Source organism: Eubalaena glacialis, chromosome 11 (assembly GCF_028564815.1).
Source record: "Eubalaena glacialis isolate mEubGla1 chromosome 11, mEubGla1.1.hap2.+ XY, whole genome shotgun sequence".
NCBI lineage: Eukaryota > Metazoa > Chordata > Mammalia > Artiodactyla > Balaenidae > Eubalaena > Eubalaena glacialis.
Genome location: NC_083726.1, coordinates 48,980,862 through 49,000,881, shown reverse-complemented (window position 1 = coordinate 49,000,881; position 20,020 = coordinate 48,980,862). Strand labels below are relative to the sequence as shown.

At 38.4% G+C, this 20,020-nt stretch overlaps 1 protein-coding gene across 2 annotated transcripts in view; it reads left to right on the top strand.

Moving 5' to 3' along the window:
- The window catches only part of LYZ (lysozyme), a 79,692-nt gene extending 67,224 nt beyond the window's left edge, over nucleotides 1–12,468 (top strand). For both annotated transcript variants that reach the window (XM_061206542.1, XM_061206543.1), the window contains exons 2-6: nucleotides 4,717–4,846; nucleotides 7,141–7,480; nucleotides 8,718–8,882; nucleotides 10,891–10,969; nucleotides 12,267–12,468. In XM_061206542.1, coding sequence (XP_061062525.1) covers nucleotides 4,717–4,846; nucleotides 7,141–7,480; nucleotides 8,718–8,882; nucleotides 10,891–10,969; nucleotides 12,267–12,333 — 781 coding nt within the window. In that variant the 3' untranslated portion in view covers nucleotides 12,334–12,468. The remainder of the gene's footprint in view (nucleotides 1–4,716; nucleotides 4,847–7,140; nucleotides 7,481–8,717; nucleotides 8,883–10,890; nucleotides 10,970–12,266) is intronic.
- The last annotated feature ends 7,552 nt before the right edge of the window (nucleotides 12,469–20,020 follow it).

Genomic DNA, 20,020 nt, shown 5'->3' with positions numbered 1-20,020 from the left:
CATTGTGAGACCTGTGTGTAAATGGTGCTATGTTTGTGAGTTCAGTTCCTTTCTGAGTTGGAAATAAACCACTCCCATGCCAGCAAACCAGCCACCTCACAGAGGTATGATATTGACCTGAGATGGGGGATTGGGGTGAGAAAATGTGTGGCTGCATCTTAAACAACTTAGAGTGATGTCAAAGGGAGAACAGCACCATCTCCAATTAAATGTGTACATATAAATTGTTGTTAATAAGAAGTTAAGCATATTATCTTATTTGCTTGCTAAGGGTAGCAATAAAATGTTTGTTTGTCGAGAGGGGGGAAAATACAACCCAAATACAGGACCTTATTCCCCAATTTGCAACAATTTCTTCTCTCCTCCCCCAACATTTTGTGATGTTACCAGAGCTAATGTACAGATTGAGATCATTGTTTTCTAGTTCAATGAAAGAAGTTTAATGATTATGCAGTTGCACTGGCACAAATAAAAAGATCAAACAAACCTGAAACCCAAAAGTCATACTTAATAGAGAAATGAAATCAGAATACTCTTCTGGAAAGAGGAAACTAAAGTGGGAGCATTTCCATCTCTTTGTAAACAAGACTGTTTTATTACATGTTTGAAAAGTCAGTTACCTATTTCATTATAATTTCTCAATGATGAATGCCCAATTGTGTAAACTGATATAGGATTTTGTAACCCAACCGATTGTGGGAAGGGAAATACTTGTTCATAATGTGAAAAGGGGAAGTGAAGTGAGATCCAGCCTAAGTTCTGATTGCATAATGATAACAGAAGTAATAGTACAAAGAAAGTATTCACAAAGAAATCAAAAGCTTGCCACAATTATCAGTTGTTCACATATCAAGAATATTGATTTTTAAATAGTCTCTTAACTGTTCCATGGCATTGCCTGGTGTTAGATCAACCTCTTAGAGAAAAATCACACTCTTAAAATAAATACATAAAATGGGCTTGCACAACTGTATTGGGAACTAAAATCAAGGTAGACAAAGGAGTTATAGTGTGTCAAAGTGTGAGAATTGGGTCGCGGTAGTATTTCTTCCCATTCACTTCAACTTTTACAAGGTAATGTGGTAGACTGAAAAGACCATGGAACTGACCTGAATCCAAATCCAAGCTCTTCCACTCACTAGCTATATGTCTTTGGGCAAGAGGCTTTTCTTCTCTGGGACACATATTTTTTCATCTGTAAAATAGATATAATACCTACCTTTAAGACCCCTGTGAGAACTATAAGTAATGTTTATTAAGTGGTTAACACTTCATAAGCATTTGATAAACAAAAGCTAGTATTATTTACCTTTCCTTTTCCCCTGTATCTCGAACTGGTCTGGATAATCTCTAATCCTGATTATTCAAACCTCCTAAATATCTCTGAAACCCTCCCAGTTCTCTCTGTTACCCACCCCCACCTGCCATCTGGATTACTTGCCAGTTTTCTAGCAGCGGTCCCTGAATCCAATCTAGAGTGTTTTGTTTTGTTTTGTTTTGTTAAGATTTTGATCCAGTTACTCTCCAGTTTAATACTCATGAATAGTTTCCCATTGTCTTTGGGATTAAGCGCTAAATCTCACAGTTTTGGGGATTAAGCTTCCAGGTCTGGTCCTGCTCACCCCTCCAACTTTCTCTTTGCCACCAGATATCCTAACATTTCTTTCATTGTCTACATAGTACACTGAGGAAACAGCAGGAATGAAGACAGAAGAGAGTGAGTACGTGGCAAGTGTCAGGAATGGTAAAATCTCCTCTATGACTAGCAGTAAAGTACATGGCAGATTACTAGGCTAGTACTGTTTTTTAGGCTTAATGATCAATTGATGGGTCAGTAACTTGTGGCTCTGTGCTAGAGCACAGTAACTAGAGACTCTTACAGCACAGTATTGCTACCATAGTAGAAATAATTTCTCTTGTGTATGTTAAATAGTATTATTTTTTCTCAGTATGAACCAATTACCTGACTCAAAACACAAAAACAGCAAGACCATAGAGAAAATTAAGTACAAAAGTGAGATGATTTCTGGAGTTTGGATGGTGTCAGGGAACACAGGAAATTATCTTGTTTGATCTATTTTGCAAAGAGTGGGAACTTAAATTACAGGGATATCGAGAGCTAAAAGAAGAGAAAGTGGTCACTAACCCTTGAGGAAAAAAATACAGTGGTCTGGATTAGGCAAACCCAAACCATTTACCATTTTTCAATGACCCATATACCTGAGGGGCCAACAAAATGCCACCTTTGGATTGGGGTCAAGCACTGCTCCTAAGTCAGGGAATGTCCCCACAGGGAGCCACTCTGACCTGTGGCCAGGCTGCTGGACTTGCTGGGAGCAGCTGTGTGCTGGTCCTGTTTCACAAGGCTGTTACATGCTACATTAGTTGAAGAAGAATTTACTCCACCTTAACCTGTCAACATGTGGGTTTCCCCAGAGAGCCCAGCGGTGTTTCCCGCCACAGCCCTCCCAACTGCCCCACCCCTCCAAATTCTCCTAGGAGCCATGCTGCCACAGCAGAGATGAGACTAGGTCCTCTGCACCCCTGAGCCAAACTACACAAGGACGGCATCAGCTGGAGAATGCAGTGAGTGCAGCTGCCCTGACCGTGGTCTCCCAAGGTCCATAATGGCTTCAAGAAAATGGCACTGCTTCACTAACAAGTGATTATTTATACCTTTTGACAAAACTCATGCCAATGCCTCTTTTCATTAATACAGACAATTTTGATTTACCAGTGTCAGTTACTTTCTAAGGTTATCCTATTTTCATACAGTTTTTCATGTCCCTCATATACTGACACAAATAGATTTTAATTTTGTGCTAATAGAGAAAAACAGGATTGTAGGAACGACAACAAAAAAAATGATGGGATAGATGATAGCAAAACAAGATTATCAAGACAGAGTGGTCTGTCCCTATGGTCTGAGTCACTGAAAACTGAAACACCTAGGCTTACCTCCAGAGTTAATGGTGACCTGAATCATGGAACCAAAGAGCCATTTTCAGGAAAATAGTTTCATCTCTAGGGCTCCCAAGAACCATCTCACTTCCCACTCTCCAATCCCATTCAGAGCAGGTAAGTGTAGATCAAATAGTGCAGTGGGTATAAATTTGCTATACCATAAATGGGTGTGAGAAACACCACTTTGCTTTATTTTTCTAGATCAAACAAAATTTGTCTCTAAGCCCCACTTCCCCAAATGGTGAGTCAGTGATAGTCTTTTTAAACTTCTTTAGCTAATCCCCTGCCCAGGAGCTTCCAAGCATCTCAAGAAACTACAAAATCCAGAAAACTTGAGGAAGACCTTAGAGTTTCGGTCCATCACTGAGATGTTCATACGGTGGTTATTACCCAAGCTGACGTGGTTCATTTGCAGGCAGAAGCTCCTTTTCAAAGCTTCATCAATTCCCAAGGCAGGGCAATTTGTGTTCAATTTCCCCAGCAACTACATGCCATCCAAGAGACCTCTTGCCATTGCTCTGGGCACCCCATGGGAGTGGGATGCAGGGCCCTGCCACTTTTTAAGCCTGCTACCACTATCATCTTAGATCTGGCCAAATTTGCCTCCTCAATACCCCTGGCCTCAGGGAGTCTCCTCCCCAGTTTATCCTCCTTCAATGATATAGTCTCCCAAAGAAAAAACCTGGATGGGACATAGTGTTCCAGGAGCTTGGCAACTTGTGCTTTATTCCAAGGAATATAAATTCTATTCTTGTAAGAGTATTTTTTAGCCTTTTAAAAAAATTAACTATACAATAAAAATGATCCTACCAAAACAGCATTGTTCCAAGATACTCTCTCACGTTTCTTTTTATGTAGCTTATATGCCATTTTAATGCGGCTCATGAAGCTCAGTGAAAATTAATATTTAACTCCTTTCCATTGAAGCTTAAGAGACCACTGATCTGGGTACAGAAGAGCTGTATAGGAGAAAGATAATTTTAAAGTTAAATGGCAGAATATTTCTACAAATATGGCTGAGTTCATATACACAGAGGGATGTCGAGGACTTCAAAATAATCATCCTTTTTTTTAGTGATTCTGCACATTCCTCTCTGTGTGTGTAATTATTTATTATTTTGCTAATTGCAAAAGTAATATATGCTGAAAGAAGAAAACTTGAAAAATGCCAAAATATACAAATTGAGTAAAAATTCTGAAGAGTATTCATAAATAACCACTGTAAACATTCTGGTGTATGTCTTTTAGTTATTTTTCTTACATAATACATTTTTTAACTTTTTTTTTATCATAAAATACATGTATATATTTTTAAAGTCAAATAAAGTGTTATAAGTTTAATGATGAAAAATAGCCCTAACCTTTCTCATCCAGTTCCCAACACTAGAGGTAATAATCCCTTTCAACTTATTTAGCTATTTTTAGCTTCTTTAGCTATATTCTAGTATTACAGCCATATATCTCAAGAGCACGATTATTCTTCTCAGTTTTGATTTTCAGTCATAGACATTTTCTATTTATTTCCACCAAGGAAGATGAAGATTTAGCTCTCTCTCAGCTCCCCTTGCCTTGTTGTTCCCCTTTACAAGCATGCACAAACACTCACAGATGAGTATAATTTGATGGTATAATTTGGTTGCATTTCTCTTCTTAAGTTTTTTGGTTTCCTTGGAGTTAATAATTGCCTTACTTTTCTGTTTGCTTAGTTTTCCATGTACTTATTCAGTGATTTTTTTTTTTTTTTTTTTGTAGTGCCAGCCCAAAATACGGGGAAGGTCTGGACCTGGTGGGGTCTGCTTACAGAGTAAGGGACAATAAATCAACTCTTCCAGTGCATTTTCTGAACCTTTATCAAAGCTGTTTCCTGGCTATCAATATTTACGTAAGTTGTACACCTGCTTGAGTGCCACCTGCACTTCTTGACGTTTGTTCTCTGATCTTCCCCTCCTAATCTTGTAAAGGAAGTGTTTTGTTTTTTCTCACACTAGCCAAGGTATTCCTCTGTATCTCTCTTCTTTCTTCCTTCCTTTCTTTCTTTCTTTCTTCCTTTCTTTCTTCCTTTCTTTCTTCCTCTTTCTTTCTTTCTTTCTTTCTTTCTTCCTTCTTTCCTTCCTTCCTTCCTTCCTTCCCTCCTTCCTTCCTTTCTTCCTTCCTTAATCTGATCTTCCCATAGGTACCAGTAGGACATCTGTTTAAGATGAGGGCTCTCTTAAAAAGCCTTTCAGATGTAAAAGTCCAAATCTTTAATATACCTATTTCAATTGTGACTCCAAACCAGTAAGTCTTTTTATGTCTTAAAACCAATTTCAAGGCTTAACCATGGACACAAAAGGTGTCCCCTAAGAAATGTAGCCCTCTCAAGATGCAGAGCCACTCCAGAGATAGCCTAAGAAAGCAAAGACCTTCATTGTCACAGGTGTCAAAGAAACCTCTATCTCCCACAAAGTGAGACACCTAAAATCACTGACCTACTTATCTGTGTTACCAGAAACGGGATACTGGGATGAGAATTTTTCCCTCACGAACAAGGCAATAAAGGTAGGGGTGATAAAGGCCCCTTATGGACTGAGACCCTTTATTAAGACAAACTCCCCTGAGAGCCAGCATGGTTGGACAAAGAGAATGTTGCCTGTCACTTCATGTCTTAGGCTCTTAGCTGGCTGACTAGCTGCTGATGCAAGCCTGACAGACAGTCTGCACCCCCAAGTGGCAGAAACCAGAGGGAATATGCTCACTGGTTACAAAGCCAAGTTCTCAGTACATAAAATGAGACAAAAGGAGATTCTCATCTTACGGTTTTTCATCCTTATGACAAATGACGCAAAAGACAGAGACAAAGGAAAACATGACTCTTTCTGGGAGGCTAAGAATCAATACCCATAGGTGTTGATTACCAACAACAAAATCACAAAAGTCACGGTTCAAGATCTATCTTCACAAATGTTTTTCTCCTGCCACTGTGCATTTGGAAAGGAAGGGACAAGGAGAAATGTTTATCCTCCTCTCTTGACTGTGCACTACAGACAGAGATCTGGGAGACTCACATGGTAAGAATTCTTACCTTCTGCTGGTCTGTTGTCAGTTATCCCATATCTAAACTATAGTCTCTAGGGAGAGTGGAGTGTTCCAGCCTTTTACTGTCCCATCACCAGAAACTGTACAGGAGGAAAAATTTGTTTCCTTTTACCCTTTTAGGTTTTTGGCTGGGGCTCTGGAACAAAAGACAGATTAACAAGAGAACAAGTTTATTAACATGTATATCTCATATATACTTATGAGAAATGCAGGGATGAGTAACTCCAAGAGGTGGCTAGAACTTGGACTTACATATCATCTTAACCAAAGAACAATATATTTTTAGAGGAGCAACAAGCACTAGGCTTCCAAGGGTGGCAAATTGTGGGACGATCAATATATAAGAAACCAATGGAAGATAATAGCTAGTCAGTAAATGTTGTTTTGTAGAGTCCTCTGGTGCTGTCTTGGGGCTAAGTGTCTAAGGTTGTAGGTGATTAATTTCTGCACAAATTTATGTTCTGCTTTCAAGAAAATAGGGGGAGGGCAGAGAACTTTTCTTGGATCTGCTTCTTTTCAATTGCTTTCAGCTCAAAATCATTCTCATGCCAAAGGGCAAGATTTTTTGGTGACATATTCTGGTATTCTTCTGTAGGTTTTGCTATAAAGTTCCCTTGCTTTATAATGACCCTTTATGTTCTCACATGGAAATGTGAAGTAAGGCATTGTCAGAAAGGAGTTAGGAATGTTGTTCACATGAGACTTATTTATAATAGTAAACATTGATTTATAAATTAAGAGTTTACAACAGTAACCAAAAAAGTTAGTATAGGAATCTGGCTGAGCAACATGGTGTTGTGCTATATAACTATCAAAACAACAAACAGAGTGTCGTGTTCTTTTGTGGAAACTATATAAAGTAATTTTAAGTGAAAAAGATGAAGACAACATAGTGAAGGCACATAAAACAATTTAATGAAAATGAATATTAATCAACGGTTGGAGCTCATTTGCAGTTACGTAAAATGTTCAGTTTTTTCCCTTTATAGTTGCTGAAATTCATGATAAAATAGGAGGAGGTTCCTCTTTTGGCAATAGTGCTAATCCCAATTCTTCCTGAGCAATGTCTTTAAGCAATGTCATTTCATTATTTTCTTGCAGGTCATCCTTAGGACCTCAGAATATCCTTCTTCAAACATAAGGAAGAAAACTTTTAAAGTCAGTGGACCAATAAACGGTTCCTGTTTTCCACATGTCTCAAAGGGTGGAGCTGCCAGACCGCTCGGAGAAGAAGGAAGTGAAAAGATGTTAAATACCAGGGCCAGCTCAGCCTGGTCAGCCTGGAGGTCTGGCTTCTCGGTCAACATGAAGGCTGTGCTTATTCTGGGGCTTCTCCTCCTTTCTGTCGCTGTCCAAGGCAAGATCTTTGAGAGGTGTGAGCTTGCCAGAACTCTGAAAAGACTTGGATTGGATGGCTTTCAGGGAATCAGCCTGGCAAACTGTAAGTTAACTCTTCTTCATCCTTCCAAATAGTTAGCCAGCTGTGGAACAGATACTCATAGAGGATGAAGAATAAGAAAGGGACTTTGAGTGAATGGACTTTTTTATTCCTTTGATGGTTTGTACACTTACAATGGTTAAAAACATCAACTTGTTCCTTCAGAATCAGATGTACCAGGTGAAGGATTGAGGCATGGGAGGAGCAAATTCTATACCGTTCTAAGCATGCCAGGATCCGTTGTACTCTTCTAGTGCCACTAAATTTGCCAGCTGGCAGATGTAGGCTGACTCAAAGATTCATTTGTGCACCGAGGATATGTCTATCAAGCCCTTGGTGTTGGACTCCAGCCATTTCCAGTTTGGAACTTGGGTTCTGCAAGCCTGAGTAATGTAGTATTTTTTTCATTTGTAATCCCCCTACCATGATGTTGGGTTTTTAACAGCAAAGTTTTTAAAAAATTACATTGAATTCTTAAAACAGGGACAGTAGGAACCTATTTCCCCTCAATCAATATCTATATAAGGATTCCTGAAATGCAGCATGAAATGACATTTTATTATTCTTACTCTAGTTGATTATTTTTCATTTTCTTCCACAGAATTCAAGATGTGCCCCAAGTAAAAGTTACTTTATATTTTAGTCCATATCTGTCAATGTAATCACTGAATTTTTCAGATTGAATTCAGACATTTCCCCTCCATAACTATTTTTGAATGAATGAGCAAATGGCTACATGGGCAGATGGATGACACAGTCTTTCCTATTCTATGACTCCCGTTGTCTGGATTCTAATTTGATATCCAAATTCACCTTTAGGTATCATAAGAAATTTTCTTTCTCCCAGAAAATCCTTATTTTTCCTAATAAAAAGCATTAGCATATGCATCTGCTGCTAATTACCAAACCCACTCAACAACTCTGTTGATTTTCCTATTCTAGGCTGAATCTTACCTGAGGGATGGGAGCAGAGGAAGGGTAATAGCAATGGAAGAAACAGCTATTTTAATATTTAAAAAAATATGTTACCTTGTTTCATTAGTATTACCAAATGATTTGCTAACAAAAAAATTCTCTTAAGGGCCCTTTAACGCCAAAGTGTTAAAATATTTTACAAGTAAAATACATCTTTATAAAGTCGTTAGTAAAATAGAATTAGTTAAATAGAACTATATAATTATGCTATGAACTATAAATCATATGGTGTTGCTGTTTATTACTTAAAATACGTTTTTTTCAGGGGTGTGTTTGGCCAAATGGGAAAGCAGTTATAACACACGAGCTACAAACTACAATCGTGGAAGCCGAAGCACTGATTATGGGATATTTCAAATCAATAGCCGCTACTGGTGTAATGATGGCAAAACCCCACGAGCAGTTAACGGCTGTCACATACCCTGCAGCGGTAAGACAAGATAATGTTGAGTGATGGCACAGGATCCATCTGGTTATACTTACAAGAATAGAGATTCAATACAAATGAAAAGGCCTTGAAGGGTTCATCAGAGACCTAGAAAAACTCCATCTTAACTTCTAGAAACTATTATTCTCATAATTCCTTAAGGAAGAAATTAAAGAGCTGGTATCATAAAAGGTTGCTGTTTTCTAATATACAAAAGCTTCTGGAATGACATCACTTTATTATAACTGGACTTGTTGATGCTCTGTAAAGAACAATGCCAATTGGACATATGTACACTACCAAATGTAAAATAGATCGCTAGTGGGAAGCAGCCACATAGCACAGGGAGATCAACTTGGTGCTTTGTGACCACCTAGAGGGGTGGGATAGGGAGGGTGGCAGGGAGACGCAAGAGGGAGGGGATATGGGGATATATGTATACGCATAGCTGATTTACTTTGTTATAGAGCAGAAACTAACACACCACTGTAAAGCAATTATACTCCAGTAAAGGTGTTAAAAAAATAAATAAATAAAATAAAATTTTTAAAAAAGGGAAAAAAAAGAACAATGCCATTCCTCCTACTTACCTTGTTTGGGGAGGTTTAGGGATAATTTGGTGTGTGGTCTTTTTTTTTTTTTTAATCTACCCTCCTTTATTGGAAAATGAAAGGATTAGTAGTTAACCAAAGAGGAGGAATATGTGTGGTCCTTTTTAAAAAATTGTTTTTACTTTTTATTTATTATGAAATGTTTTAAATATATGGAAAATTAGAAACATTAGTATATTAGTATAATAAACATCAATATGCTCATCATGTACTTTAACAGTAAAACATTTTGTCATATTTACTTCTTTTATGTATATATTATATATATATATATATTTTTTTTTTTTGCTGAGTGATTTTAAAGTGAATTAGAAACATTATGACATTTCATTTCTAAATTCTTTAGTTTGTATCTCTAAAAAATATAGTTCCTATATAAACATTGTTATTCTAACAAGTTAATTTACGGATTTGTTTAATTGGGGTGAAACAAATATTCTATTCAGTTCCTTTTAAAAGAGAGATAACATGTGGAATCTTTAGTACATAAAATATTGGAGAAGTATTACAAAATTGATATTGTTAAATTTTTAAATATTAAAAGAGAAGATTCGTCTTAGAATATTCTTTTGTATCCAGTTAATTTATTTAAAAAAAATTCTGTATTATATAATAATCTGTGGTCATTGAATAAAAATTCTTACTACCCAGAGATGTATGACCACTGGAAACTTTGGGTATACATATATTCTTTGAGGATATGTATCACTTACATATATGAATGTAAAGCTATGTTATACACATATGATGTACACACATACAAACATGTAAGCAATGTGTGTTTCAACAAAAATGAAATTGTACTATATTTACTGCTTTACAATTTGCTCTTTATTACACCAAATTATTTTTGTCAACAAATACCAATCTTTATTATTTTTTAAAGATGAATAGAATTCCACTTTATAAATATTCTATAATTTATCAATCCAACTCTTAATGTTAAGCACTTAGGCTGTTTCCATTTTCCCCTATTATTAATTGCTATGAAACAGCTTGTACATACATCTTTGGGTACATCTCTTATTATTTCTTTAGGGTGAATTTCCAGTAGTAGAATTGCTGAGCAAAAAAGTGCTAGACCGGTTTCTGCTTGTTGGTTTGTTTCTGTTTTGTTTTGTTTTTTACAGTGCCTAGTAAAAAGAGAACCTTCTATCATATTAGTTAATAATTCCAGAGCTTCCTATGACTTTGGTAAATGAGAAACAGAATGCTTTATTTCATGCCAAATGGGATGGAATGAAGAAAGAGTTTTCCCCCAACATTCACAGATACATGGACTCTTAAAAAATAATTTTAGTTGTTCTTTTCTCAGCCTAAGAGAATGAAGCTGGCTGAACCTAAACTTAAAATGAAATTTCTATGAGCGTTGTTTCCATTTCTCACCAATTCTTTTTCAGTGTTGCTGAAAGATGACATCACTGAAGCTGTAAAATGTGCAAAGAGGGTTGTCCGTGATCCACAAGGCATTAGAGCATGGTATGCTTCTTTTTTTCCCTTCCAGTTTTATTGAGATGTAATTGACATACAGCACTGTATAAGTTTAAGGTGTACAGCGTAATGATTTGACTTACATACATCATGAAATGATTATCACAGTAAGTTTAGTGAACATCCATTATCTCATATGGATACAAAATTAAAGAAATAGAAGAAAAAATTTGTGTGTGTGATGCAAAGTCTCAGGATTTATTCTCTCAACAACTTTCGTATATAACATATAGCAGTGTTAATTATATATATCATGTTGTACATTATATCTTTAGTACTTATCACTGGAAGTTTGTAGTACCTTTGACTGCCTTCATCCAATCCCCTCCCCTCACACCACCCACAACCTCCACCTCTGGTAACCACAAATCCAACCTCTTTTTCTATGAGTTTGTTTGTATGTTCGTTTCTCTGTGTTTGCAGTATAATGGACCTACAACACGATGTTAGTTCCTGTTACAGAGCATGCTATGTGTTAATCATTAAAGGGGAGAGCTGTTTTACCCTACTGTTATGAGAGAAGTGAGGGAATATTTCCAAAGACCAACGTATGCTACTGAGAACTGAAAATTGCAGCTTTAGGTATATGCTAAACAACGTATCACATAGAAACCATCTACGTTAACTGATTCAGAATCTTATTCTTTTACTCCTCAATTTTTTTTAGGGGATTTCTAGAGTTTTTTTCTTTTTAAAAATATTTATTTATTTATTTATTATTTTTGGCTGCGTCGGGTCCTCGCGGCAGCTCGCGGGCTCCGTTGCCGTGCGCGGACTTCTCTCTAGTTTTGGCGCACCGGCTTCAGAGCACACGGGCTCTCTAGCTGTGGAGCTCGGGTTCAGTAGTTGTGCCACGCGGGCTTAGTTGCCCCGCGGCATGCGGGATCTTACTTCCCTGACCAGGGTTCGAACCCGCGTCCCCTGCATTAGAAGGCGGATTCTCAACCACTGTACCACCAGGGAAGTTTTTAAGATTTTCCACACTCTACGAACTCCTTGTCATATCTTGAAATTATTTTTGTAATTAAGTAAATGTGGAATGTATTTTGCAGTTGTGGACTACACGGGACTCAACATTCTTCTTCAGCATTCTGTGCTCTAGTGAAGGCTTGGGGGGAGACAGGAAGTACTTGGTATACATATCTCCTTTTAATACTTGGATTGATCTGTAGCCTGTATTTCAGTACTGAAAAACTATTTTGTTCTCCCAAAGGATTTGAAGTATGTGTATTACAACGAAGGTATGTTTTAACCTTATTACCATTTGTTTCATCTTTCTCTGCAGGGTGGCATGGAGAAATCGTTGTCAAAACCAAGATCTCAGGAGTTACGTTCAGGGTTGCGGAGTGTAACTGTGGAGTTTTCTTTCTTCAGCTCATTGTCTCTTTTTCACATTAAGGAAGTAATAGTTGAGCGAAAGGTCATACTACCATTCTTTCAAACAAATAATGTTTTTACAGAAGCAGGAGCATATGGTCTTTCTTCTAAGAGGCTTAATGTTTACCTCATGTGTTTATTGTTTGATAGTAGGCCTACAATATTTTTCGGTTTGCTAATAGAACTAATGCTGGTGAATATTTGTCTAAAATCTTAATTATCAAATATATGTCCAGTACATTCAGTTCTTAAACAAATAACCCAGACTTAATCTTGAATGATATAAGTACTCCCCAATATGCAATAAAAATATAACCAAAGAATGTGTTTAAACAAATTGATCTTAGGCAAAATCCCACTTGTGTAGGCATGTGACGCCTTCATCTGTTCTGTCATCTCCAAAAACAGTAAAAGATAACCACTCTTTGTTGGGCAATATAAAATTTTAAAAAGAGCAGAATGCCAAGTGGCTAAAAATAAAAACAGCCTGAATTAAGAATTTTGTTTCCATAAAGTGTGACCTTTGATTTAAATGTTTTCTTAGAAATGTTGCATTTACACAGCTTTAAAAATAAACTCACAATTTGTATATCAATCTATCTTATCCCTTTTAAAGAACTCATTTATGCATCTTGCTGATCATGAAGGAATATAAAGAGGGATTAGATGACCTGTTGCTTTTCCTTAATTTTATTAAGTTAGATTCATGCATTATGACAAATTCAGAGGCAGATGAGTTTTCAAGTATTGAAATAATTGCTAATTAACCACAGGTGTGAAATTCTGCATGCTGTAAAAAAATACAAACATTTTCATTAAAAGCTTTGCAATTCATGCCTTGTCTCTTTGTTTAGAGCCGTTTAGTATCTCTGAAGAAATACATATGTATATATTTGGAAAAAAATGATCTGACACTTAGTATTTCCTATATCCTCACCTGTACCGAAACAGCCGCATATTGCTGGAAAAATCCAAAAACATGCTGACAGATGTTACTTTATTTTTTTTATTTTTTATTTTTTTGGCCGTGCCGCGCGGCTTGTGGGATCTTAGTTCCCCGACCAGGGATTGAACCCACACGCTCGTCAGTGAAAGTGCGGAGTCTTAACCACTGGACCGTCAGGGAATTCCCCTCACTTTAAACTCATAACCACAAATCTCAAATGGGCCTTCAAGTCTGCCTGGTCATCTTAGTCACTTCTCTGCAATCCTTCTGTGTCGGTGTCCCCACTCTCCAAAATGACTATCACTATTTACTTCTCTCATTTCAAAGTCCCAGCACACATGCCCAACCACTGGCCTTCCACACTCTCTGTTGTCAGTAGAGGACCTGGCCTCATATTACACTGAGAATAGACACAACCTTAGACAAAATTCTCCCCCTCCTCACCACCATTAACAGAGGTCACATCTTTCCCTGGGCCCATCGTCTCTTCCTTCCCCTTTATTACTAGGATGAAGGGCCTCTGCTCCTGCCGATGGCAGTGTCTCCACATGCAATCGTCATCGAAGCCCTCTCACTACTCCAATTTAGGCTGTTTCCTGCATCCTGAGTTTCTCCCTCTTTGCTGGATCACCCCCGTCACTGTACAAACTGCCCTGGTAACCTTCCATCTTACAAAGAACTCTGTATTCTCTATATAACCCTCCAACTACAACATCATTCTCCGCTTTCTTTTACAGCAGCCCTTGTGGGATGAGATATCTATATTTACCAACTCCAAGTCCTCACCTCCCTTTCTCTTTTCAACTCTTCTTCATCTGACTGCTATCCTCACTCAGCTGAAAACTGCTCCAACTGACTCCTTCCATGATGCGTTGGGGCCAGTTCTAGTGATCACTTGTTTTCTGTTCATCTTACTTGATCTCTCAGCAGCATTTGTCATACTTCTGGTTTCTTCCTCAGCTTCTTCTCATTTACATCCTGCCTCGTTGATGGCTCCTTCTCAGTCCTTCTTGGCTGGCTGTTTCTCTGCTGTTTGATTTTTAACTGTGGGAGTGCCCCGGGCTCAAGCCTATAACCATTTGATAGACATGTTTTACTTATTTATTTGTCTCTTCTTGCTGAATTATAACTTTCAAAAGAATAAGAGTTTTTCCCACTTTTTAAAGACATTGACATAATCTCAATCTTTCCCAAAATTTGTAAGTAAAGTACAGCCTTTTATGTTTTCTGAACAGTTTGAGAATACACTGCCAACATGGTGCCCAGTGGCTCTGAATCCTTCTGTGTGTAATTCCTACATAACCTCAAAACATCATCCAAATCAGGACGTTAACACTGACTAATTAGAACCACCTAATCATCAGATCCTATTCAATTTCATCAACTGTTCCCATAGGTCCTTCTTAATTAAAAGGTATAATTCAGAATCATGTGTTATATTTGGTTGTTATGTTTTTCAGTTTCCTTCAATCTAGATCACTTCTTCACTTTTTTTCTTGACTTTGCTGACTTTAACCCTTTTGAAGACCACAAACCAGCTATGTTGTAAAATGACCTAAGATTTTTCTGATATTCTCTTGATTAGATTAGGTTATGCATCTCTGGCAGGGATACCGCAGAAGTGATTGTGCTCTTCTCGTTGGATCCTTTCAGGTGACATGCAGTTTTTAAATATTCTGTTACTGATGGTGTTCACATTCATCATTTGAATAAGGTGATGTCTGCAAGTCACCTCCACTGTGAAGTATTTGGGAGAGGGTAAGTTACTTTGAGAAATTTTGTTCCTCATCAAAATGTCAATGTATGCATTTACTTATTATATCAGTATGGACCCCTGGCTTCCTACTTTATTCAAATTATAATGAGTCATAATCCATTACTATCATTTATTTTGATGTTCACATTGTCCCTGATTTGGCCACTAGAGCCTCTGCAAGCTAGTTTCTGTGTCATTTTGACATGTCCCCATCATTCTTTGTGCACTTTTTTGTTTTCTGGCATAAGATATTCTAAGGCTCACCTTGTTCTTTTCCTGCTTCAGCCTGGAATCAGCCATTTCTCCAAAGAGCCCTTATTCCTCATAGTGGATAATGGTATTTAAAAAACAAGTTCTGGTCACTAGAGTGTCATTGTTCCCAGGCCCCATCAATGGCCAGGGCTAGAGGATATGTGTATTGACATAATATTTATCTATTTAAATTGAATTCGTATAATACGTCCAATTCCAATCCCACACCACAAGGTTAATTCTAGTTTTTTCCTTTTTCATGTTGGTAACTCCCTTCTATGACAGTGAGAAACCTGGTACCCATTGTCCTTCATAGCCTGAAAACATATCCTTAGCACATGCATATATTTGATCAATTTGCCTGTATGTAACCAATCTCCAAACACTGCCACACCATGGAATAGATGCTCTGCACTCAGGCTTTGATACCCCTCATTGGGCCACCCCTACTTCCACATCTGGACACCTTCTTTACTGTGTTACATGTGTTACTCTGACACACCATGCTGGGCCACTGTCCTTACAGGAAGAAGGGCAGAAATGTTTTACTCTTGTTTACACCCATATTCCAAACACCTAGAACAGTGCCTATAACATGATACGTGCTCAATAAATATCCACTGATTGAATCTCTCCGATTATTTAGTATATTCCCCCATGCTGGGCATTCTGAGATTTTTCTTTTCTTTTTTTAAAATTGATTTATTTTATTTTATTTATTTTTGGCTATGTTAGGTCTTCGTTGCTGCACGCGGGCTTTCTCTAGTTGTGGCAAGCGGGGGCTACTCTTCGTTGAGGACCACGGGCTTCTCATTATGGTGGCTTCTCTTGTTGTGGAGCACAGACTCTAGGCGTGCGGGCTTCAGTAGTTGTGGTGGACGGGCTCAGTAGTTGTGGCTCGTGGGCTCTAGAGTGCAGGCTCAGTAGTTGTGGCGCACAGGCTTGGTTGCTCCGTGGCCTGTGGGATCTTCCCGGACCAGGGCTCGAACCCGTGTCCCCTGCATTGGCAGGTGGATGCTTAACCACTGCGCCACCAGGGAAGTCCCTCTGAGATTTTTCTTACTCTCTGATCCCACATGATTCCAGTACAGCAGCTTCTGGGGTTCCAAGGGTCAGGTCTCAAATCTATGTGACCAGCCATGGGAGGACAGCAAAGGGCCCCAATACAGGTGCAGCCTCAGGCTTCAAGATTCTGGGACCGGGCTTCCCTGGTGGCGCAGTGGTTGAGAATCTGCCTGCCAATGCAGGGGACACGGGTTCGAGCCCTGGTCTGGGAAGATCCCACATGCCGCGGAGCAACTAGGCCCGTGTGCCACAGCTACTGAGCCTGCGCGTCTGGAGCCTGTGCTCTGCAACAAGAGAGGCCGCGATAATGAGAGGCCTGCGCACCGCGATGAAGAGTGGCCCCCACTTGCCGCAACTAGAGAAAGCCCTCGCACAGAAACGAAGACCCAACACAGCCATAAATAAATAAATAAATAAATAAATAAATAAATAAACCCAAAGTTTAAAAAAAAAAAATGAATAAAAAACCCAACTTTGAAAAAAAAAAAAAAGATTCTGGGACCATTTTGATATGATTAAACAAAAAATATGGGTTTATTCATATCAGGATATCCAGAGGTGTATGAAGAATGAGTCAAGGTAGGGGAGAGAGGCTTGAAGAGTGACAGCTCAGATGACAGCTCAGATGCAGAGATAGGATATATCCAAGAAGCACCAGGACAGACCCATACAATGGCTGACTGAAGAAACAATCAGAGATTAGCAAAAGTTGGCTTAAGAGGGAAAGCAATATTTTTTGGAGATTTTGCTTAGTGTTTTTGATAAGTATGTCTTACTTATACCTGTTACATTAATACAATCAAGTTCCCAAACCAAATTTCGACCCTTATTCTGAGAATGAAGTAAAAATCAATATCAAAGCTTTGATCATTTTTAAAAGAAATTCAATTCCTATGTTGCTTAGTTTCACCTCAGGATATTATTTGAAATGCAGAGTGATATTCCAGATGATAACGGGGCTCTTCATGTAGCACTAATTGTAACTAAGCCCTGAGCACATTTCTTGAACTTGTATTTAGCGGACTTATTTAAAAAATATTTTCTTATAAGTTGCTAAAGGGAATTACTAAAAGTTACAATCATGAGTGACTAATGTCATTCATAGTGTTTTTCAATTAAATGCATGTCTTTTATGCAAATTATATTTTGAATCATTTTAAATTTTAACAAGGTTATAAATTCTCAATGTTTACAGAGTCAGATATTTCTACAAGGTTTGTTTTGAAAGATGTAACTCCCCATTTCTCCCCCTTCACATGCACAATTTTCTACTCTTTTAGCTTAATGTTAAGAATTTTAGGGAGTTCCCTGGTGGCCTAGTGGTTAGGATTTGGCACTTTCACTGCTGTGGCCCGGGTTCAATCCCTGATCGGGGAACTGAGATCCCACAAGCTGTGTGGCACGACCAAAAAAAAAAAAAGAATTTTATATTTACTCCCATGCTTTTAAGTATTAGGCTTGTATTGCTCCTTCTGGATTTTTCCATTTTAAGATATTGATTCCCACTATGCAAGTTAAGGATTAAGTTCTATTTTCTCCTCCATCTCCATCACACATGGCACCTTTCCCTAAAACCCATCCTTCCAGTGTAGTTACATATGTTTTTAGATCAGTACTCAGTATTTACATAGCCATAAATACAATTACTTTCTTCTCTTATGCAAGAGTTTATTTTCCCTAGAGCTAATACCTGCATGATTTTTAAATTGGCTTAGCTTTCTTTGTATCTATCATTAGTTCAGTTCCCAAACTCTAGGTCTTTTTTTTCTTTATTGAGGTATAGTTGATGCGATGAAGGTCTTAGTACCCGGCATGTGTTTGGCTAATCTACCTATTTTCTGTAGGGTATTCCTCCCTCAATCCTGTCTGGTGATCCTCAATGCAGAGACCCTGCTTTACCACTGTTCTATCCCTTGGGGATAAGTAAGGGGTAATTGCTGGGCTGTAAGGACCTGAATATTTCTTAAACAGAATCTCAACCAGTCTTTTTTTGCTAACTCTTCTCCTCCTCCTCCCTTCCCTTATTTCCAGAGATCCCTACAACCACAAATTCTTGAGATTCAGGGGGTTTCTGCAGTGTGAATTGAATAGCTTATTGTCTCTGACTACTCAGCTCTTAGGACTGCTGTATACCACTTGCCTTTTGTATTCCAAGTTTCAAGATTTTGTTTCTGCCTTCTCTCCCATTCTCCCCACCCTTTCTAAAAGGTTTATGCCTTTTTGAAAATCTCTTTACTTATTTCAAAGGAGTTTTGAAAGGAAGCAGAAGATGTGTATTCAATCCACTATCTTTCCCTCAAAGTTCCCAATGTGTTTTAACGTATTAATTTCATTTTATTAAATGTTAAAATGTTATTTTGCTTTAAAAATACTTAGGGTAACACTTTGAGCAAAGAATAAAAAAATTCGTTGAGAAACAGGGGGAAAGCAGAAATACGAAAGCTGGAGAAATAATTACAAGGGCAAATTTGTGCTCCAGAGATCATGTTCTGAAAGGTGAAATGGAGGAGAGGGTACAGGTGAAACTGCACCTCAGATTGGGACTTGAACCCAGCCTAAACCCAGATTAGGACTTGAACCCACGCGGCCGGGACTCAAAGTCAGCCAAAACCCTGATTGGGACTTGAACCCACACAGCCAGGACTCAAACCCAGCCAAAACCCACGGTCTTCCAACTGAGATCACACACCTGGTTCTTGAGGTCTCATGGCAGAAAGAATTCAGTGAGAGACAAAGTAAGAAGTGGATTTATTTAGAGAGATACACACTCCACAGACAGAGTGTGAGCCAGCTCAGAAGGCAAGAGTGGCACCAGGGTATGGGCTTGTCAGTTTTTACAGGGGTGGGTAATTTCATAGGCTAATGAGGGGGAGGAGTATTCCAGCTCTTTTGGGAAAGGGCAGGGATTTCCAGGAATTGGGCCACCGCCCACTTTTTGATCCTTATGGTCGGCCTTGGAACAGTCATGGTGCCTGTGGGTGTGTCATTTAGCTTGCTGATGAGTTACAGTGAGTGTATACTGAGGCTCAAGGTCTAGTGGAAGTCGACTTGTCTGCCATCTTGGACCCATTTGGTTCTAATCAGTTTATGTCATGTTCTTGGTCTATGTCATTCTTTCAAAGGTTGTGCCCTGCCTCCTGCACTCCTGTTTCACAGGGGACAAACAATCCTATATTGTGGTATGAAGGATGTTGTATGAGAGCGGACTTCAACAGATCTCACTGATTTCAACCACCTTTGGAAAAAGAGCCTCAAGTCTTCTTAACTTCTCCATTTTTCATTTATTCACTAGTCAACAAACATTGATTACTAGAAATGTTTACTAGGGCGTAAGAACATTAAGGGGTATAAGATATGATTACTGCCCTCGTGGAGTTCACAAATAACTCATATATAATCTTGTTAAGTGTTTCAATCCCTTAGGCACCATGGAAACAGAGAGGACAGTGTGACTATAAACCACCCGGAAATCAGCTGCCAGAGAGATAGGAGAAAAACCAAGAGAATGTATTTTATAAAAGGAGGCAGTAGATAGCAGTGTCAAATCCTGCCAAGAAGCTAAGGGAGTTAAAAGTGGATGTTGGATTTACTGATAAAGTCAGTAACTGGTCAGAGAGGTTTCTGTGAGGGTGAAATTCAGGTT